This window comes from Streptopelia decaocto (assembly GCF_964273445.1).
Source record: "Streptopelia decaocto genome assembly, contig: HAP1_SCAFFOLD_300, whole genome shotgun sequence".
Taxonomy (NCBI): domain Eukaryota; kingdom Metazoa; phylum Chordata; class Aves; order Columbiformes; family Columbidae; genus Streptopelia; species Streptopelia decaocto.
The window spans coordinates 52,713-75,792 of NW_028115314.1; the positions used below are offsets into that span (position 1 = coordinate 52,713).

The 23,080-nt window shown below is 43.7% G+C and overlaps 1 protein-coding gene across 1 annotated transcript in view; it reads right to left on the reverse strand.

The window, feature by feature from the left end:
* Positions 1 to 18,553, reverse strand: part of LOC309452816 (uncharacterized protein) — a 48,863-nt gene extending 30,310 nt beyond the window's left edge. Inside the window, 10 exon segments of the mRNA XM_082077491.1 lie at positions 58 to 118; positions 1,368 to 1,440; positions 1,520 to 1,553; positions 4,356 to 4,409; positions 7,754 to 7,899; positions 8,679 to 8,816; positions 9,331 to 9,437; positions 9,567 to 9,740; positions 10,008 to 10,122; positions 18,320 to 18,553. Of these exon segments, the coding sequence (XP_081933617.1) occupies positions 58 to 118; positions 1,368 to 1,440; positions 1,520 to 1,553; positions 4,356 to 4,409; positions 7,754 to 7,899; positions 8,679 to 8,816; positions 9,331 to 9,437; positions 9,567 to 9,740; positions 10,008 to 10,122; positions 18,320 to 18,522 (1,105 nt within the window). The 5' untranslated portion in view covers positions 18,523 to 18,553.
* Between the last annotated feature and the right edge of the window lie 4,527 nt (positions 18,554 to 23,080).

Genomic DNA, 23,080 nt, shown 5'->3' on the forward strand with positions numbered 1-23,080 from the left:
TTATCAAGTCTACTTTTATATATCAGGATATCATACAATCTTTTCCAAATAGCTTACTCTTTTTCCTGAACTTCTGGGAAGCTTTCATTAACAGTGTCAAGTTTGGCTTCTGCGGCTTCTGTAAATAAAGATTTATTTAAGCAAACCAATTTTTTTAAAACGGTAACAAAAACAAATCCTTTGTTCACATCAAATCTTGAACAATAAATACAATCGGCTTGTCCTTTTGATAGTGCTCAGGTGCTTGCTCCATCCTATAGTTCTAACTATGCAAACACTTCTCACATATGCAATTCAGTAAGTATTTCACCCCAAAACACCGCACAGACATCTTTTGCAAATTGTTTCCGAAACTATGTTGAGATGCATAAGAGTTCTAAACGTCTGGTTTTAATATTTGTAAAAGTCAGCTGTATTTACGATTGCAGTTTCAGGATGCTTGCTTGCAAATACACATAACACAAGTAACTGTTAAGATCCCTAGACTGAATGCATAAATTAGTACCTGCAAGTACACTTACTAAAATATCCCTAAATTTAAAAATCATGCCAGAAAAATGCATCATTTCTATTTAAATCAGTGCAAGAAAATTAAACCATATTTCAAACTAAACATGCTTGTATCTCTACCATCACAGAGAGGGTTCAACTAGTACACTCAGGTTCCTCACCACTGCAGAGTCCCAGTGCAACAGATTAGATGCTCCGGACATCACTGCAGAAGTTGAAAACCATTCAGAACTTCAGTAAAAACAGCTATGAGAGCTTGTAGCTGACAGAAAGAATACTACCGAAGCATTCAAAAGAGAGGGAAAACATGCAGTGTGAGATTACATGCAAGCATGGAATGCCATCTCATAGCAGAAAAAAGATGACCCATTTGAATAACTCATCTATTGAGTGCTCTTGAGGAACCTGACGAGGAGGAAAGGAGAACTAGGTGATGAAGGATTTCAGTAGATCTTGGTAAATAAATGCCCTTTTTCTGAGCAGTTAGGATTCTGTCAGCAAATTTACAGGAAATAATAACAATGTTTGGAGAAGAACAGAATAGGTTAGCATAGTAACTTATCAACTTGCAGGGTCTGCAAATCTGACTCAAATGAACAAGAGTAAATAAAACCATGTGGTTGTTTATCCCGTCACCTATTGCTCTTTTGCCCCAAACCACAAATCTACTGCATGCTTGGCCACAGTTACAGGTCTTTTAGGGAAAAACTCACAGCAGAAGAGAGACTGGCAGGCCAGAGGCTGCTTCTAAGGAGAAAAGAATATTGGCTGGAACTGCAGCTTCTGTCAATCCCAGAGAAAACTTGCCTTCAAATCACTTATTTTTGCAGAACATTTTTCCTGTAAAGGCACCGTACCTTGGGGGTAAAATCGAGTTCTTCTTCCTCAGAGGTATGCCAACTGTCATCACCCTCCTCTTTCTCAGAGCTTCTTAAAAAGCAAAGCAAAATGAGTGCTGTGTCTCTCAAATGATTCCTCAGGTACGTGCTAGGTATTTTCAAAGTCTCACCTTATTGAGTCTCCTTGGGAAGAGTCATCTATTGCTGTGTAAAAATTCATTGACATGTTGAAATTAGATTTGGCATGCAAAAAATTAACCAATACATATAAATATCTCACATGGACAACTCTAAAGGTCATAAGAGAATGAAACTTTGGGCAGTCAATTCAACACAAGACAACATGAATGAATCTATTTCCAAAGCGACTTATTTTTCAAACCATACTGAATTAAAAAAGACAACAAAAATACCAGAGTTCTCTCTCCTTTGGATTCTTATGTCCTACAAGTTTAAGAAACACCTCTAAACTAAAAAAAATAAGCATAGTAGGAATACGCTATGTTAGTTAACAGTTAACATAATGCTGGTGGTTTAGCAAAATACTAAGTACATGAACCTCTGAAGTACTCATATTACACATGAGAACACATCACATGCAGAGATTTTACTACTCTATGTAACATGTATAACATTATGCTACATGCTACACTACCTAATGCTCTACCCAGTTACAGATTAATCTGAAAATGTAAAGAAAAAAAACACAAAGTACAGTTAAGATCTCAAGCTTATCCTCAGGTAGAAGAATCACCAGCAGTTCTCTATGCTGCACAGAAAAGGGCATTCAACAGACAAAAGGGGCATAATAACCAGGGCATTCTATGCTACACACCAAGCTTTTGTCAGCGGTATGAAGGCAACTTGGATATAGGATCATAGGACAAATCAGGTCAGAAGGGACTTCAGGAAGTCTCTTAGCCAACACCTCTTCAAGACAGGCTTAGTGAAGAGGTCAGATAAGGTTGTTTAAGGCTTTATCCAGACCAATCTTGAACACCTCCAAGGAAGGAGACTGTACAGCCTCGCTGTTTGACTGTGCTTATCACAGTGCAGCTTCTCACATTCAGTTAGACACTCTCTTGTTTGCGTTTATGCCTCTGGTGTCTCCACCTCCTGTCATGCACCACTGGGAAGAACGCGGCTTTGTCTTCGCCTCATATGTACTGGAAGCTGCAGCTAGGTCCCCTTCAAAGTCAGTTCTTCTCTAGGCTGAACAAGCCCAGTTTCCTCAGCCTCTGCTCACAGGGCATGTACTCCGGCCCTAGACAAACTGGATGGCCCTCCACTGAATTTGCTCACTGTTGAAAGACCAGTCCCTCTTGCACTGGGGGCTCAAAATTGTACCCAGGGAGCTGGACACACTCCAGTGAGTTGCCAAAGAGGATGGACAATCACTTTTCTCAGTTTCTTGGCTATGCTGCTCTTAATACAGCCCGGGACACTGTCGAGCTTCTCAGTCGCCAGGGCACTCTGCTGGCTCACGCTCAGCTCACTCCCTGCCAAGACCCTCTGGTCCTTCTCAGCAAAGCAGCTCTCCAGCCAGGCAGTCCCAACATGTTTTGTAGCAAGAGGTTGTTCCTCTCTGTGTGCAGGACTTGGCATTTGTCTTTGCTGAATTTTGTAAGACATGCCTGACAGTCCTTTTCTCCAGCTCGCCAAGGTCCCTCTGAATGGCAGCGCTGCCCTGGAGCGTATAGAATGATCCCCCCAGTTTGGGGCCATCTGCAAACTCAATGAGAGTGCCCTCTAGCACATCGCTGATGTCCTAATGAAATCTGCACTCAAGGAATCCAGCCTGAAGAGTGCTAACATCTCAACTATCAACAACTAAGATGAAACAAAAGGGCTCTTCAAGTCCCAAGACGGAAGGGAAAACCAAACAAATATAACCTCCACAGAGCAGCTATTTCAGCACTCCTCAAGTTCTCAATAACTAATTCTTGTTAACTATCATAACAAAATGAAGTTGTTTATAAACAGGAGATGGAGACAGGTGACCTCCCATGAAGTCACATGCTGACAACCAAACTGAGGTGTTGGGCAAAGCCATTGAAGGCAAAAGAAAACAAAGGCATACCATGCTGGAAGACATCTCTTCTACTACCAGTAAACCACAAACGAGCATGCAAATTGCGTCTGTCCGAAAGACAGGGTTTATGTGGGAACTTTGATGAGTACATCTCCTGACCTGAACAAGGCTTTCAGACCATGAAATACAGTAGACATGTTCAGTGTAGACGCGTCACACAGACAAAACCTAGAGGCTGAAACTTCCAGTGCAAGCTGAACTAGCTAAAATACTAACATAGTCTCCGATTTTTAATGTTTCCTACTACAAACACATAATATTTTAAAAGAGTAATTATTTTTACATTCTGCAGCTTCCTGTAAACCCAGTGCTCACAGTCTAATCTACCTGCTAACGTCCCAAGCTGAATGAAAACATGCCTCTTAGAACTGGGGGGATAGGGAGGAACAGCCAGTTACAAACTCTTGACACAATACTTCAGATATATTTTTGATTAGTACAGTTATAATTAATCAAATCAGCTAAGGAAGTTATCTGAACTTCGGCTTTCAACGTACAGTAACTTTAAGCAATGATCGAAACCAGGTCACATTGCCTGTTAGAAGGCAACAGAGGAAGTTCATGAGCATGCTTTCAGACAGACCTTGATGCCCTACCACAGAAACAGGATCTAGAAAAGCTGTCTCTGGGGATTACTTGTTTCCCCTTTAACTGAAGTCTATTTCCATTTTGGAGCAATCAAAGAACATATTTAAAAAAAAAATACTGTCACTGATGACACAAAGCAAACGATTCAATAACAAATGACTCATGCAAAACATGCAAACAAACAAAAAGTGCCCAAAGACTGCTCGCAAATCTGATTTATAAAAGCAAACCCATCAAAATAGGGTCCTCCAGGATAGAAAACATCATAGATGTATTTGTACATAATACAACGTGTTTCATATTTGAAATGCTACTGTACAGAATACCTTTCCTTGATTTTCCTGTTCTTGATGTGTAGTTAGGAGATTGTTGCATTGTTATATCCATTTAGGAAAAGGCATGAAAAGGACAGACGAAACAGTGACATCAGAATAAAGTTCAATTCCCAGAAATTTGGAAAACATAAGCAGCACATCAACAAAGCTACAGCAATGGGAGAATGTACTGCAACTACAAGCCTACTCTACAGTTTTAGGTGCTAGAAATGAAAACAATCACAAACGGCAGAACTCTACTCTCAAGGGACAGTGTCAAACAGTGTAACTTAATTTACTAGCTCCATGTAAAATACCTACATTCCAACATTTTGAAATACTGCAACAGATTACCAGAAATGTACTGCTAACTTGACTAGTTCTCATCTAGCATAGACTGCAAACGCAATTCCTTCATATTTGTAGAGTGCTTTATACATACAGCACACTCAAACCCACTCCCTCTAAGCATCCCAAAATCCCTAAGTGCCAACAACTAAACTTTGGACATACGCTATCCAGACATTTTGAAGGAAATCTTGGCTCCACCACTACACAACTTCCAGCCATTATGTTATCTACAATCATTCAAGTTACAGTTTTAGCATGCTTGTTATCCCTCACTCAAAAAGCAGCCCAGAAACATGTTGCCTTAAACCAGCTCACCTTAAAAGCTGTGTCAGTTGGTGCCTGATACATAGGCCCCTCCTACATCAGTGTGAAGACAAGAGAGTCCTGCTTACATTGATGTGACCATGCTAAACTGCTGACATGCAGCAGCCTACGCCACCAACCAGAATGCAGACATGACAAGCAGTCTGAATGAATGCCCTGTTCCCTCAGCACTGTAGGACAGGCCACAAGGGGACCAAAACAGGTGCGTTGACTGTTGTGAGTGTCACGCATGCGTGTTTCTGTGCCTGTGCATGTCTGTGTATTGTGCGGCAGAAGTTTTAGAATATAAATCACCAACCACCTGCTCCGCCCATCCTATTTAGTAAAATTTTTTATTTTAATAGTGAGGTTCTGTTATTGCAGCTACCTGACACCAAATTTCTCTGTGGTAAGGAAACATTTGTCTCAGAGCAGAAGGGAGTCCTGCTGATATTGATTTTACTCTAAATACATGTAACGGATGTGGCAAAAGGATTCCTACCAAAAAACATACACTTGAAGACCTCAAGATGGTTTCTCATCCCATCTCCATTTCTTGGTTTTCTTCAAAAGTGATACAGGACAACTTTTCCTGACCTCAGGAGATGTAAATCACACTGAAGCACTCACTTATTTTCCAAGAGCTCTACGATTAAAAACCAACAGTGTCTGAAGGGACTCAGGGAAACACTGAAGGAACAATATGCTAATAGGCAGTGCAGCAGCTAAAACAAGCTGCCACTGCAGACACACAGGAAATCTGAATCCTTGCCTTTAGAAAAGTTGCAGAATTGTTATTTTTGCCAAAGAAATTCCAACTTCAAATCCAAAAGGTCTGTCATTCAATATGCTAGGGCTGGAAGCCATTCATTTGGAGGTTTTTGCAAACTCGCCTGTGATTAATAGAAAGGTTCATGTTCTGACAAGAAGTAAACAATCAAATAAGCTTGTGCCAACTTCTTAAATATGCTGACTTGCTCATTAGAGGAGAATATTTTGAAGAATGTTTGACAAGTACAAAACCAGCAAAAGGGATAAGGACAACACTGAAGATGCCAGGAAAACAATAGAGAAGAGCAAAATAAAGTAATTCTGAAGTGGGTGTTTCTCTGGTCGGTCAAGATCATCCCAGCTTCTCCACTAACACAGGCTTCAAAGCCTGTTATGCAGCTTATCAAAGGGACTATCATGATGCAGGACATGTGCTTTGCAGGTGCAAGCCAGACACTGCAGAATTAACGCCAATGAGTGTCCTCTATATGCTACTCATGTCTCTCAACATGCTGAGGTCATCTTCCAAGAGACTGAGCACAAGGTCAAAAGGATCCATGCTACTCAGAAGAAAACCAAGCCTTACTAGAAGCAGACTGAGAACAGCACACACTTTCTCCTTCCAGGTCCTTAACTTGCATAACATTCTCTTCGCATTTATTATGCCTCTTCAAATGAACATAAGAAGTAAAGACTTCCCATAATATTGGGGACTTGTATTAGTAGTATGATCATTTTCAAGGAATGGGGCAAATTATTTTCACTGAGGGTATGTCAGTTTCAGAATCACCCAATAGTATTATTTTAAAATATGACTTGAAGAATAACTCAGGCCTATCAGCCACTACAATGTGGTATCACAGCAATTATCTACATTCACAGGAAGCAGTAACAGAGAGTGCTGTTTGCCTGAAAGCAATATTTTGCTGATTAAACTACCTGTACCAAGCTCTTAAAACAACACCAACACCACCACCACCCACAAAAAAAGCACCACACAATGAAAATCTTCCTTCAGTCTATGAAGAAACTTCACAGATCTCCAACTAGATCAAAGCAACTGCTCTAAATTAAATTCCCATATTCTCATATCTTGGAAAAGTCAATGAGGAAAAATATCCCCATTTGCCACATAGTTCTGATATAACACCCTTAAAAAAACAGAAAGAATAAAACCTCCCACTGTAGGGCCTGAGTTATAAAGTTCAAGACAAACAATTTTGTTTACATGAAAATATTAATTTTCTAAGATTCCTCTACAGTTATGCTCATAAGCATAGACTGGATTTTAAAAACTCACTGAAAGAGTTAATTATTTTTTATCACAGGTCAATTTAGCTGATTTTTTTCTGGATCATGAGGTAATACAGATTTTTTTAAGTTTATTTCATAAAATTACTGCAAGTGAAAGAAACCCATTATTTTCATTGTAAATCAAACGATGTCCAAGAAGATACAGTATACACAGTGCATTGTTGTTGTTAACAAAGTCAACACAAAGACACACAAACTCCGTGGAAATCAACAGGCCATATCTTCCTGTTAACTCATCTGTTACTTCCTAACTACAGAAAGATGAAGAACTACTCAGGATGAACCTACTGCTTTTACGATTGGATTTTCACAATCTGAATGGCCATCTACAGGTAAAAGTACACATCTGAAAAACAAAACCACTCCCGCCTAGTTTCTTCCCTGTCCCACTTCTCTCTTTCTCTAGAAAAACAATCTAGAGATGGGCAATCTGACAGGCGGAAGGGAACAAGCTGTAAGTGAACACGTAACACAAAAATCCCATTCACAGTCTGACGAGAAGCATCTCCAACTAGCAACAAGTAAGTGCATTCACAAAACTTCTTGTCCTACTCTCTCTGACACCTCCACTGAAGTCAATGGTGAACACAACAAGTGTTAACATACAAAACACCTAAAGAAAAGGCCATAGTGATTTTCCTCCTGAGCTCCTCCATGATTAAGGATCCTACCTCTGTCCACAGCAGGTGCACCCAACATAATGCCAGCAGTTCCTGCCCAGGGAGGAATGCTAAGTACTGGGAGGCCTGGTGCAGCACCTGCAGAAGCTTCTGCTGTGTTTTCTGAGTCTGCGTGTTGTGCCAGTAGTTCACTAAGACTGTAGAGAGAAAGAAAGGAAATATATTGGCAAAAATAACCATATACTTGCTTATACCATCTAACAGAATAGTTAGCAACCATTTATTATCCATCCTGTGCACATTCATAGCCATATGAATTAATATACTTGTATGTATTTGCTCAGGGTAATACACACAGAACTTATGGCATGACTATTACATACTTCAATATTTCTTACAGTCATATTAATTCTAGAGACGGATATTCATCCCAACAAAGTTATTAACTCCTGCTTGGTACATTTTTTCAGCCTGGTTTTTGAGCACACATAACCACCTTAGAGAAGGAACACCCACATGAACAAAGCTATGCAGACAGGATTAAAACTGCTTAACATTTTAACAAAAGGGCTATCAGTTAGACCTCCTCTAAAATAAAAGGCTGGTAGTTCGTGGGCATTGTAATGGAAGTGGTCTGGAGAGTAGTGCTGGTCTGGAGAGAGGGTTTACATGCATTTCAGTTTGCCAAGTTCCACCACTGGATAACAGTAAGATACAGACACTTTTTAGAGCTTTTATTGGTCAAATGGGAGCTTTGCAACAAAACTTGAAATCTAAGAGAGAATTCTGGGCGGAAATTTTCCTCAACTTCCAAATTAACACTAGACACAGGAACGATACGTATTGGAAGATGCCACTGAGCACAGCATCTAGACGGGTCTCAACACACCATTAAACCTTTGAGCTGTTACCAAAGATGTTCCAAAGCCACGCTGATAACTGACAACTTTATCATTAGAAAAAGTTAAAAAATTACCTAGAATATCCATGAATAACAGCATAATCTTCAGCTGTCCATTCATGAGGGTCTGTATGGGAAACATCAGCACCATACCGAAGAAGCACCTTGACCAAATTAAGCTCCCCATCAGAAGCAGCAATCATAAGTGGTGTTCTGAAACATCCAAAATATGATAAAAAAACAGATCCTTTCACACAGACACTGTAATTATTTTTATTCCTATTTGCTCTCAAAAAACAGTATTGTCCAATTACTTCAAAATGAACAAAAGAAAAAGTGTTTTTCATTAAGTATTAAAAACAACAGCAAAACGGGAGAGGAAGTCAAAACAGAAGTTCAATCTTCACACAGAGCTTCCACATAGACAACACTGTGCTGCTGCACAGGAGATGTTTTTTTCAAACTGAGGCAACGCTGCTGAGCTAATGGCATGTTTCCTGCCAGAAGGGCCATCACAGCCAATGCCTTCTTGCAAACTCAATGCAGAAAGCATCCACTGAGGTATGACAGCAGTCAAGTGCAGACCTGCTTCCAAAAGTCACACAGAAATAGCTCTTTCCGTGTGGGTCCCCGATTTTTTTCTTTAAGAGCTCATTCTCATGCCTCTCATCAATCCAGCTTAGAGAGTACTAGGGAGACTCATGTAGTGTTCTGACTAACCCCTCACCTTTCACGCTGATCTCGAGCATGCACGTTAGCTCCGTGCCCAAGGAGAAATTCTACTATCTCTTCCTGGTGTTCAGAGATAGCAAGAGCAAGTGGAGTAAATCCCTCCTGAAAGGACAGATAAATAAATAAAGTTCAAAATAAAAAAAAAAAAAAAAAAACACACAACCTTGAAGAGAAATATTAATGTTAATGCAATTTCTTGAAAGAATTTCCTTAACAAATACAAAAATTTACCTTATTCCGGGCCTCAATATCGGCATCATAATCAAGTAGCAGCTCTGCCACAGTTGTATTAGGAGAGATGACAGACAGATGCAGGGCAGTGTTGCCATCAGCATCTGGCAGGTTTGGTTCAGCACCATGTTCTAGTAGAATAGCCACACATTTTTCTTGCTGGCACTGTACTGCCTGGGAACAACACACAAAGGAAAAACTTCCAGAATTTACATTTCACTCTGTTACCATTCCCCCAGCTTGCCAACGCTGGAAAATAAGAGCACCTTCTAAGATTAGCTCATGCAGCCTATTCCCTAACAGTAACATATGCCTATTCCATGCCAATCCACCACAATATGCATGTTTCTACATAGGGCTGTGTAAAGAGTCCTGCCAGATACATCATTTAGTGCATAATCAATAAGCCCCACTTACAAGCACATAACATATTCCACATACCTTCATCAGGGCTGATCTGTTATCACTGTCAAGAAGATTTAGCTTACACTTGCTTTCTACCAAATGTGTAACAACATCCACATGGCCATTTGCGCAGGCGAGATGCAGAGGTGTCCTAAAAATTAAATATATTAAATTAGCACAGGCAGACAACTAAAGAAATATTTCAGGCTGGGATAAATTGATATGACCACGAGCTTCACTTTGTAAAAAGTAAGCTTAAGAAAAGATTTTGTAACAGCTAAAGATTACAAGTAGCAGCCGCTGCACACCATATGCCTGAGGTGGCTAGCAAAAACCTTCCAGAGAGTCCACTTTGTAAGGTGACATTTCCTTCACTGTAAAACTGACCCTGCACAAACAGATGCCTGGGCCCAGGCGTTGGTCGCTGCATCCAGCAGGACAACACACAAGGCACAACAACAGAGACCAAAGCCTGAGCATCTGAGGGCTATGGCAAGTAAAACTCTTAAGTTCTTCCGTGATTATTCACATCCCGGAAGCGTATCAGAAATGTAGAAGGTGGGTTTTACAGCAAGAATATTAGTATTTCCCTGCGCTTTGAGAATTTATGCTGCTTTCTTTTTTTTTTCCTAGCATGTTTACTACTGCACCAAACACAAGGATGCACATGCACCTAAGTGCCTCTGATAACATGTAGCAAACCAGAGAGCAAGACTCTGTAATCCTGACTACAGGAAAGTAATATTTGACCATCCTGACATGTTAAACTATCATAGTCATAAAAAGCCTACTACAGAGGAAGTCCTCTTCAAGGAAGGAATATTGTATTTCAACAGTACATGACCAGCATAAGAAAATGAAACTTTTTTCTTCAAGTTAAAGTCTTGTCAGAAAGAAAAGAGCTCCTTCAAGCCACAGAACATTTTAGGTCTGATGTCAATTAATCAGCCTAGTTGTACCCAAAGACACAATCACCCAGAAGGTCCTTGCATGTGTTTCCCTCTAAATCACAGGCAGAAAGCAGCACAAGCTTCACTCTGTGCAGAAGGTAAAGCTCCTGCTGCTCTGCAGGACACCTGTCCCAACAGAGAAGGAGACAATCCACAAAACACACAGGACCTTTCTCCCTTGAAGGTGATGCAATAACAATCCTGCAGTTCCTCTAGAACTGAGGGGGATGGCAGCACCAGTTTTGAACTGCAACACTGTGGGTAGGTCCTTGTCTGTATTTAGAAATGCCCAACTAACATTGCAATTGCTTTGGTACCTTGCTGAGAAGCAAGAGGACAGCAGCTCTCTCCCACTGGCTAGGTGGGAATGAAAAGGGAGAGGTAAACAAATGCAGTGGTATGTGATGCAGAAACACAGTAATTTGTAATGCAGATACTTCTCGTTACAGTGCAGCTGATGCGCCTCCTCCATGGCAACAAGGACGAGGACAAGAAAAACACGCAGAACACAGAACTTGCAATATCTTGCTACAGATGGGGAAGAGACAGAACCATCAACGGAGGAGTCCCTCAATGGTGACTACCACCACTTTTTGAGAAATTCCCATGTAAGTATACAGGATCCTCCATATCTGAAGAAATGACTGACTAAGATTATCTGGGAGCGCTGACCATAACTGGCTATGAAGGATTCCACCATCACCGAAAAGCTGCTACTAGCAAGCACTATGAAACATGACAAACCTCAAGAAGTCACTATCAGCTCTGCAAACCGAAAAGCCTTCAGGAAACCTGCAACTGGTTGCTGCCCTCCTCAACCAAGCCTCTCAGCCTGCCAACAGGAAAGGAGATGGCTCTGCTTGCAGCAAGGCCTGCTGAGCTCCACAGAAGATCCACTTTAGGGAACAGGCTGGCAGGGAATATCACAGTTTCACGTACCTGCAAGAAACCTCCAGTAACACCAAAGCTGCTCTGCCACCCAGCCGTGGGGACCCTGCCCAGACTCTGCTTCTCCTGCTGCTGCAATCCTATGCTGATCAGCCATGGGGTAAAAGAGAACTGCTGATGCCTGAGCAGCTGCAAAACCGCCCCAATGGGATACAACAGGGAAACAGCAGGCTGGTGTCATGCATTTCCAACAGCACTTGAGCCCATGACCCAGCAGCTACAAGCTAAGCAATGAAAAGCTCTAGAGTTCACTCTGACAGGCAGCGGACAAGGTAAATCTCTCTTAGCGATTAGCTTCGACCCAGGATTCATGACTAGCTGGCATCATGCCTATAGTGCTTCCAACTCCCTGCTAAGTTTTGCCCATCTCGTTCAGTAAGGCTGAAGGCTTTGCTAGACCACCTCTGAAAAGCTGCCCGCTCCTAACTGATACTGTTCCAGGTGCAGTTTTTGGGAGGTCCTGTGGGCTACAGGACCTACCTACTTTATGCAAGGAGCCTGTAGGTCTGATACTTGCCATGTCCCTGGTACAAGATTTTGGTTTTGGAAATCCTGAGCAGAACAGAGATACTCATATGAACAATGCACGCCTTAGCCATTACTAGTCACGTTTCTTATTCTTTACATCTCTTTCCAACTATGTCAACTCTTCCGGTCCCTGGAGGACACAGTGAAGCTCTGAAACACAACTGCATGTGATGGTCACTCACAACACATATCACAGCCACAAGCACTTAAGAGGGCACAGCTGGGCCTGCAACCCTCATGGCTGGTATAGTGTACAGGGGTTGCAGCAACCAGGCAGACTGTCCACTGAATTCCTCTCAGGTGAGCTTTTCAGCACTGGGCACTGTCATGCCAAAGTCATCACAGTGCTCTATGTATGTACACTACTTTCTCTTGTGTTTTTTTTCGGTTGGGTTTTTTTGTTTGTTTGGTTGGGTGTTTTTTATTTTTTAGAGTGTGTTACTTTAGTTGCTCATGAAATAAATAACTTACGATTTTTCTATGTATAAACAACGTTTAATCCAATTCCTTAATTGTATTCCTTAAACACATTGATATGTTCATTAGAGCATAAGCAAAATAGCGCTGGGTGCGTGGGGGATTCGCTCCACCCAACACGCATACCTTTAAACAATAAGAAGTGTGCTTAAATACAGTAAGGTATTACATATTCATAATAACCCCAGGAATGCCTATACATATTCGTAACCTTTCCCTGCCTCTTCTAAAATCAGTCTCAGAGAACCATTTCCATAGTCTCCTCCTTGACCCTCCCCTCTTGCACCTGTGCAGTGTCACTTGGTGATTTTGAGGAGGGGTCTTTGGGGGCCTTTGGATGAAGGCTCCCTCAGCTTTGTCACAGTGAACTTTTCAGCATTGGCTCATTATGGTGAATTGGCTGGAACCCAAGCTGCCAAGTCGACCGAAATCAGACTGGCACTCCCTTTTTGCTGTAAATCTTGGCTATCTTGTCTCCTCAAGGTTACAGCTGGTGCTGTAAAACTTATCTTGGCATTCGATGAGGTTCTGTTTTTTTCTTAACACAACTGGTTACATACAGCTCTAAACTAGATATTCATTATGTGGCTTAAAGTGGTGGTTCTTTAGTAAGCCCTTCTTATGTGGTTGGTTAACCCTTAAAATGTTAGTTTCCTCTATCAATATAACTTCATAAACAAGTTTCATAACTTTTTACACAGACAACACTTATGCTGCTGCACATGAGATGTTTTTTTCAAATTGAGGCAACGCTGCTGAGCTAATGGCATGTTTCCTGCCAGAAGGGCCATCACAGCCAATGCCTTCTTGCAAACTCAATGCAGAAAGCATCCACTGAGGTATGACAGCAGTCAAGTGCAGACCTGCTTCCAAAAGTCACACAGAAATAGCTCTTTCCGTGTGGGTCCCCGATTTTTTTCTTTAAGAGCTCATTCTCATGCCTCTCATCAATCCAGCTTAGAGAGTACTAGGGAGACTCATGTAGTGTTCTGACTAACCCCTCACCTTTCACGCTGATCTCGAGCATGCACGTTAGCTCCGTGCCCAAGGAGAAATTCTACTATCTCTTCCTGGTGTTCAGAGATAGCAAGAGCAAGTGGAGTAAATCCCTCCTGAAAGGACAGATAAATAAATAAAGTTCAAAATAAAAAAAAAAAAAAAAAAACACACAACCTTGAAGAGAAATATTAATGTTAATGCAATTTCTTGAAAGAATTTCCTTAACAAATACAAAAATTTACCTTATTCCGGGCCTCAATATCGGCATCATAATCAAGTAGCAGCTCTGCCACAGTTGTATTAGGAGAGATGACAGACAGATGCAGGGCAGTGTTGCCATCAGCATCTGGCAGGTTTGGTTCAGCACCATGTTCTAGTAGAATAGCCACACATTTTTCTTGCTGGCACTGTACTGCCTGGGAACAACACACAAAGGAAAAACTTCCAGAATTTACATTTCACTCTGTTACCATTCCCCCAGCTTGCCAACGCTGGAAAATAAGAGCACCTTCTAAGATTAGCTCATGCAGCCTATTCCCTAACAGTAACATATGCCTATTCCATGCCAATCCACCACAATATGCATGTTTCTACATAGGGCTGTGTAAAGAGTCCTGCCAGATACATCATTTAGTGCATAATCAATAAGCCCCACTTACAAGCACATAACATATTCCACATACCTTCATCAGGGCTGATCTGTTATCACTGTCAAGAAGATTTAGCTTACACTTGCTTTCTACCAAATGTGTAACAACATCCACATGGCCATTTGCGCAGGCGAGATGCAGAGGTGTCCTAAAAATTAAATATATTAAATTAGCACAGGCAGACAACTAAAGAAATATTTCAGGCTGGGATAAATTGATATGACCACGAGCTTCACTTTGTAAAAAGTAAGCTTAAGAAAAGATTTTGTAACAGCTAAAGATTACAAGTAGCAGCCGCTGCACACCATATGCCTGAGGTGGCTAGCAAAAACCTTCCAGAGAGTCCACTTTGTAAGGTGACATTTCCTTCACTGTAAAACTGACCCTGCACAAACAGATGCCTGGGCCCAGGCGTTGGTCGCTGCATCCAGCAGGACAACACACAAGGCACAACAACAGAGACCAAAGCCTGAGCATCTGAGGGCTATGGCAAGTAAAACTCTTAAGTTCTTCCGTGATTATTCACATCCCGGAAGCGTATCAGAAATGTAGAAGGTGGGTTTTACAGCAAGAATATTAGTATTTCCCTGCGCTTTGAGAATTTATGCTGCTTTCTTTTTTTTTTCCTAGCATGTTTACTACTGCACCAAACACAAGGATGCACATGCACCTAAGTGCCTCTGATAACATGTAGCAAACCAGAGAGCAAGACTCTGTAATCCTGACTACAGGAAAGTAATATTTGACCATCCTGACATGTTAAACTATCATAGTCATAAAAAGCCTACTACAGAGGAAGTCCTCTTCAAGGAAGGAATATTGTATTTCAACAGTACATGACCAGCATAAGAAAATGAAACTTTTTTCTTCAAGTTAAAGTCTTGTCAGAAAGAAAAGAGCTCCTTCAAGCCACAGAACATTTTAGGTCTGATGTCAATTAATCAGCCTAGTTGTACCCAAAGACACAATCACCCAGAAGGTCCTTGCATGTGTTTCCCTCTAAATCACAGGCAGAAAGCAGCACAAGCTTCACTCTGTGCAGAAGGTAAAGCTCCTGCTGCTCTGCAGGACACCTGTCCCAACAGAGAAGGAGACCACCTCTGAAAAACTGCCCACTCCTAACTGATACTGTTCCAGGTGCAGTTTTTGGGAGGTCCTGTGGGCTACAGGACCTTCTTTATGCAAGGAGCCTGTAGGTCTGATACTTGCCATGTCCCTGGTACAAGATTTTGGTTTTGGAAATCCTGAGGAGCTGAACAGAGATACTCATATGAACAATGCACACCTTAGCCATTACTAGTCACGTTTCTTGTTCTTTACATCACTTTCCAACTATGTCAACTCTACCGGTCCCTGGAGGACACAGTGAAGCTCTGAAACACAACTGCATGTGATGGTCACTCACAACACATATCACAGCCACAAGCACTTAAGAGGGCACAGCTGGGCCTGCAACCCTCATGGCTGGTATAGTGTACAGGGGTTGCAGCAACCAGGCAGACTGTCCACTGAATTCCTCTCAGGTGAGCTTTTCAGCACTGGGCACTGTCATGCCAAAGTCATCACAGTGCTCTATGTATGTACACTACTTTCTCTTGTGTTTGTTTGGTTTTTTTTTCTTTTTACAGTGTGTTACTTTATTTGCTTAGTTATAACACTGATAGTACTATGACACACAGAAGGAAACCTTTCCAGAGGAAACAAAGCTTTCTAGACAAGATGAACTTAAAATCTAAAACCGGCCAAATTTCCTAACAGGGTCTGCTAAGACCTGATGACTGACTGAATCAGCCACAGTCAAAGAGAAGGGGTAGTAAGAAAAAAAGATAAACATTCAGCAGCTATTTCCACAAATGTCATTGGGCACCTTGACTCAGGAAGCTGGAGTGTGCACAAAAAGCACTCAGACCACCTTAAACTGCATCCCTCATCGCCAACTGCATAAACAAATCCTAACTGGCAACACAAAGGCACACACCACACATTACTGAAGTGTATGCTTACCATGCTCTTTCTTGCTTCTCCTACAAATATAGGTGTATTTAATCACAGAATCACAGAATCGACTGGGTTGGAAAAGACCTCACAGATCATCAAGTCCAACCCTTGGTCCAACTTCAGTCCATTTACTAGATCATGGCACTAAGTGCCATGTCCAATCTCAGTTTAAAAACCTCCAGGGATGGTGAGTCCACCACCTCCCTGGGCAGGCCATTCCAAGGCCTGACCACTCTCTCCCTAAAGAATTTCTTTCTAATCTCCAGCCTCAATTTCCCCTGGCAGAGTTGAAGCCCATGTCCCCTTGTCCTATTGCTGATGCCTGGGAGAAGAGCCCAATCCCCACCTGGCTAGAACTGCCCTTCAGGTAGTTCTAGAGAGTGCTGAGCTCAGCTCTGAGCCTCCTCTTGCCCAGACTAAACAAGCCCAGCTCCCTCAGCCTCTCCCCATAGGTCTTATGCTCAAGTCCCTTCACCAGTCTTGTTGCTCTTCTCTGGACCCGCTCCAGCACTTCAATGTCTTTCCTGAAGTGAGGGGCCCAGAGCTGAACACAATACTCCAGGTGTGGCCTCACCAATGCAGAGTACAGGGGAAGGATCACTGCCCTTGTCCTGCTGACCACGCTATTTTTGATACAGGACAGGATACCATTGGCCTTCTTGGCCACCTGGGCACACTGTTGGCTCATGTTGAGCTTCCTGTCAATTAGTCCCCCCAGGTCCCTTTCTGCCTGGCTGCTCTCCAGCCACTCTGTGCCCAGCAGTCACTCTCTAGCACTGCAGGGGGTTGTTGTGGCCAAAGCGCAGGACCTGGCATTTGACCTTGTTGAACTCATCCCATTTAAGGGCTTTCAGGGCAGTATGCTAGCTGGCTGGCAAAAGTCCAGTCTTTGCGATAGATGCTGAGCTACTCTGATAAAATCAGCATGTTTTCAGAATGTCATAAAGGTTTTGACTCCAAGACTTTTCAAAAAAAAGGCATTAGAGTATTGACACATACATGACCCAAAACTTCAGCTGATTCCCTTATGCTTATGATGGATCACTAAGAGCTATGCTGCAGCCCAGGGCTTCTCCTTAAAATATAATTGCAAGCACTTGCTATGCTTGACTCAAAAACCCACAGAGTAACACCCGCCAGAAAAAGCAGTTTCTCCTGCAAGTTGCTGCCCAGATCTTCCAAGCCAAGGCACCAATTAGCTGTGCGAAAGCCTCAGAACAAACAACTAAGTACCTGCCACCCAAAATCAGACTATTGCTTTGGCTGACACATCACAGTCATAAAAGACGTATCAGGCAACTGCGCATGGAGAACCAAGATAAAACACAGTCATTTTGCACTAGAACTCTTTCCTAACTGCAGCGCCTACCTCTCCACAAGTTACTCCCTGGTAAGAGAATGGCAGCTTTTTTGGCTCAACTGCTAAACTTGCACGCCGAGCCCTTAGAGATACACGGAGATGCATGCCATTGCAGTTTGACTTTTGAGTGTGGCTGGAGAACGGCTGTGATGTCCCTTGTGCACCCCGTCTTCCTGCTGCCAGCTCCCCTCCACCCCTGCGCAGGGAAATACGACTCCGGGAAACGAGACCGGGACAAAAGGCGACAGTGGGATGCTAGGTCGAATAGAAGTGTTTCTGGCAGCACAAGGGCCGAGCTCGGTGACAGAACCAGCCCTCCCGCCCCTCGCAGCGACGCGGCCGTTTGTCCCCAGCGCCGCGTCGCTGCCGGGGGCTGCGGCTGCACCTCGAGGCTCCCGCCGCTGCCGCCCCCGCCCTGCGGCGCTGCTCCCCCCTTACCTCGCCTCCTCGTCCCGCCCGTCGATGCTGAATTTCTTCAGCCGCCGCCGCAGCTTGGCCAGGTCTCCGCTGGCAGCCGCGCGGTGCAGCTTGCTCAACTCCTTGTACTGGATGTCGTAGGCACCGGCGGGGCAGGGCAGGGAGGCGCCGCCGGACGGCGGCTGCCCCTTCTTCCTCCACGCGAAGCCAAAGATCCTCTTCATCGCGCAGCGGGGGCGCGGGCACGGTCCCGCCTCAGGCGAGCAACGGCGGCAGGCAATCGGCCGGCAGAGTCGGGGACTGGGACAGGGGAGAGTGGAGCTCCCGCAAGCGGCCTCCGCCCGCTACCACTGCTGCGCGGCGAACTGCGAGGGGCGGGTGTCCAGAGAACAGCGTCTCGCTGCCCCGGTAACGGCAACAGCGCTAACGGCCACCGCCCCCCACGCGACGGCGCAGGCGCGGTTGGGCGGTGGCGGGAGGAACGGCTGGCTCTGCCCGCCGCGCGGCCGGCTCCCCGCGTGCGCCGCCTCGAGAGCGTGGTGGCCGTTAGCGGCGCCGTTAAGTAGCCGAGGGGCGGCCGCCATATTTATGTGTGAGGCTGTTTATGGACAAAATCTCCAATGCAATTCATGTCCTGGTTTATTTATCAGTCCTACTTGTACGTATCTCAGTAGAACTGCTCCTTGTTTTCTGGAGTTGGGACTTTGCCAGCATCTGATTGGTAATGGTGTCTTCAGCTGTGAAAATAGGGAAAAGCAGTTGACTTCTTCTACAGTAATACCTTCTACAAATGAAAGGAGCTCTGAAACACAGCTGCTTTAGCAAGGAACCTGAGGAATGAGTGGAGAAGCAGGGATTAAGGGAGTGGAGCATCTCCCTTATGAGGAAAGGCTGAGGGAGCTGGGTCTCTTTAGCTTGGAGGAGACTGAGGGGTGACCTCATTCATTTTATAAATATGTAAAGGGTGAGTGTCACGAGGATGGAGCCAGGCTCTTCTCAGTGACAACCAATGATAAGACAAGGGGCAATAGATATAAACTGGAACACAGGAAGTTCCATTTAAATTTGAGAAGAAACTTCTTCACATTGAGGGTGACAGAACACTGGAACAGGCTGCCCAGGGAGGTTGGGGGGTCTCCTTCTCTGGAGACATTCAAAACCTGTCTGGACGCCTTCCTGTGTAACCCTAACCTCTAGGTGTTCCTGCTCCAGCAGGGGGATTGGACTAGATGATCTTTTGAGTCCCTTCCTAACATTCTGTGATTCTGTGAAAAGGTTACACACTATTGAACAGTCAAAGCAACCTCAAAAACACTTCTGGAAACTCTGCTTTTGAGTCAAGGTGACTAAGTAAAGTTGGGCAGAGACAGCTACTGGTGGCAAATGTTACAGATTTTTTTTTTTTTCTGCATCACCTCTACCACATTGTGCCCTGCAAAGCAGGACACCATTCAGAAAAGCCAAAGCTGAACTGCCTCCTGCTCAATTCATGCCTAAGATGGGGATCAAGGGCTGATCTTGGGCAAAGCCAACTTCATACCGTTGTTCCGAGTTATGGCGGTGTTACTTCCCTCTCTTCCTGAGAAGGAATTCATCTGCCAGGCCTAGAAGAAGCTGGCGAGGCCTGAAGCTGCAGCCAGGCCTGTGCCAGCCTCACTGCTCTCAGCCCTGACCCTCACCCATGGACGTGACGTCTGGTTGAACTGTAGACGTACCCGTCCCTATGGCCTGGCCTGGTGACCTGCGGTCATGGCCGCCCTGCTCACTGTCACCAGACCTGTTCTGCTTTTCTTGCTGAGGGCCTGTGATGCTGCTCCGTGGCCCCTATGAGATCAGCTACCATGCCGTCTTGCAAATCCTGATTTTGTGCTCCCGGCTGCATGCATTTTTTAGATTCTACCTCCAACTGCTGGGAAAGTTCACCAACCTATAGACAGCAAAAAAAGAAAAAACAAAAAAAGAAAAAAAAAGAACTCAGAGGGGTCTAAAATAAGTCCCTCACCTCCACCCCCTGTACAACTTCAGTGACTTCTTTTCTGAGTGCTTTCCCCTGGACAATGACAAAGTAGGACCTGTATGTCTGGCCATGACAACTCTAAGTGTCAATATTGAGTTCAAGGATGAACAGTAAGAACAAGGCCAGACAGTGATACCGCCCAAGAACTGCAAAACAGAAAGCCACCCTGGGCAAGCTTTGCATTCAGCGCCCTGCAGGCACGTTACTCACACGTGAAAGCACCATTGCCCAGCCGTATTTCCTGTCTTTGCTGAAGGACAGTAGAAGTACAGCACTAACACACAGAATCAGGAACCAAAAATAACATACTACAAAATTATCACCACAAGAGAAGGATATAATTGAGACTACAGGCACACACAAGAAATTCACTTACCTGCAAAAATAGATTGACTTCTTGTAGTTTTTGTCTTATATCTTGTTCTGCTTGTTCTTCGACTTCTTTTTCATATTGTTCTATAAGGTTGTGATCCACCATGCTACTCTCCAAACGATGTTTCAGGTTAGCCACCTCTTCTATCAGCTGCCATTTGCTTTTCTCCAGTTTCTGGCGGTTCTCACGCATGGTGGACACCTCTTCTTGCAAATCTTTATTTTCAGCTTCCTGCTCCTTGCATTTTTCAGACTGTGCCTCCAACTGCTGGGAAAGTTCTGCAACCTGTAGACAGCAAAAAAGAAAGAAAAAAAAAAAAGGAAAAAACAACTCAGAGGGGTCTAAAAGAAGTCAGTTCTGTGAAAAACAGTAAAGGGGTTGGCCATCAAGACTCTGTTTATCATCTGCTGATCCAGCACTATATCAAAGTGAAACCAGGCTCTTTTAAAACAAAAACAGCTTTCACATCATTTCTGATAGGATTCCTTCCAACAGAAACACAAAACCACTGCTAACTTTTGGATTAAAAATGAGCCACCGCAAAGGCGGTTCACTCATTCTGCAGCAATCGCTTCTCAAAATATATGCAGCTCTGAAACGTGGCTGCTTTAGCAAAAAATCTGAGTAATGAACAGAGAAGTAGATATAAGGTTACACGCTACTGCACAGCCCGAGTGACATCAAAAACACCTCTAGAAACTCTGCAGTTTTGTGTAACAGTAGAAGGAGCATCAAGAAAAGTCAATAAATTCCAGGATACAGCCAAGAAATAACAAAAGAAAACAAAAAAATCCAGAACATGAAAAGTAGTAGAGGGAAATAATAAAACAGGTTTCAAATTGAAAACCACCACCACCTAAAAACCCAACCAAACCAGGACTCACCTTTGCTCTTTATCTGCCAAATTCACTGGCCATTTCAGAACACCTGCTCTTCATTTCTTCCTGCAAATTAAGCTGAGACTCTTTCTCTCTCCCTTCATACACCTTTAGTTTCTTCGTAGCTCAGCTCAGAAGTCTCTTCAGGCTGCAGAGGAAATTAGTCAAGAAAACAATGAAACCAGGAACAACCAGCCTTTTTCACATACTCTTCATGTAAACCGCACAGACACGTCTGTTGTAGTTAGCCCCAGGCCTCCCACCCCCCAGCTGGCAGCTACAGCCACATGCTGCTCGCTCACCCCTCCTCTGCCCCAGTGGGACGGGGAGGAGAATTGGGACACAAAATGCAAAACTCATGTCTAATGGAACAGCAAGAAGAAAACTCAAACAAACACACACCACTATAAAAAACACAAGAAACCCAAACAACAACAACAAAACCCCAATAACAATAATATTGAAAGAATATACAAAGCAAGGGACACACAGCACAAATCTCTCACCATGTGGTAATCCTGGAGTGCAGGTCTCTTAAGCAGCAATTGTGAACTCCCAACCACAGCCCGTGCCAAAACCTCCCCCCTTCCTGGGCAGCAGGTCGCACTTGAGACACAGTAGCACCGAATTGCGTGGTCCAGAGAGAACCGAGTGGCCCGGAGCACCCGCAGCCCCGCAACCAGCAGGAGAAATGCCACCACGCCCCAACAGCTCCCCTTACTGAGTGTAACCTCATACGGGATCAAATACCCCTTTGGCTAGTTTTGGGGTCAGCTGTCCCGGCTGTGTCATGCCCCCAGCTACCTGTGGAAATAATAGCCTTATCTTGGCCAACCCAGCACAATGGCCTTGCTTCATCTTTAATGTGCTTGACACACCAGGAATTAATGAGAAAAGCCAGCATTACTGAGCCAGAAATCACTTGGAGGGTCCCAATTTGACAAGACAAGAGGAATAAAGGACTTCCTTTCCCCCAGGAGAACACAGAGTGACCTGCATTTGCAGTTCTTTTGGCAGCTATTGAAAACTATGGGCTCATGCACAGAAGCGCCTTGCAAGAACTAACATGAGGCCTGCATTATTTGCTCACAAAGAGTTATGTAAACCTATTTTTCCATTGGAGTTCAATAAAGCTTGACTTCTGCTCATGGATACCTCTTCAATATACTAGAAAGCCATACCTCTCACAGTCATTCTGCGGTTCAATGTTTCTTTTCATTTCGTGGTCTAAATGCTGGTAAACTGGGTGGTTCGACTCTACCAGCTTCTTCACTTTTTCACTCTCGCACTTTCGAAATAGAAAAGATACATGACACACAAAGATTAGGAACAGCTTCTGTATGCAGTATGTGCATCCAGCGTTCTCTGCAGAGAAGCTGCAGTACATCTCTACCCGTTAGCCAAGTTCCACAGAATAACACGGGACAGAATTCCTGAGAACATTTAATCACTTCAGGTTTCACATCAGACAAGTTAATACATAGCAACAGAAACAGATGCCCTCACCAAAGCAA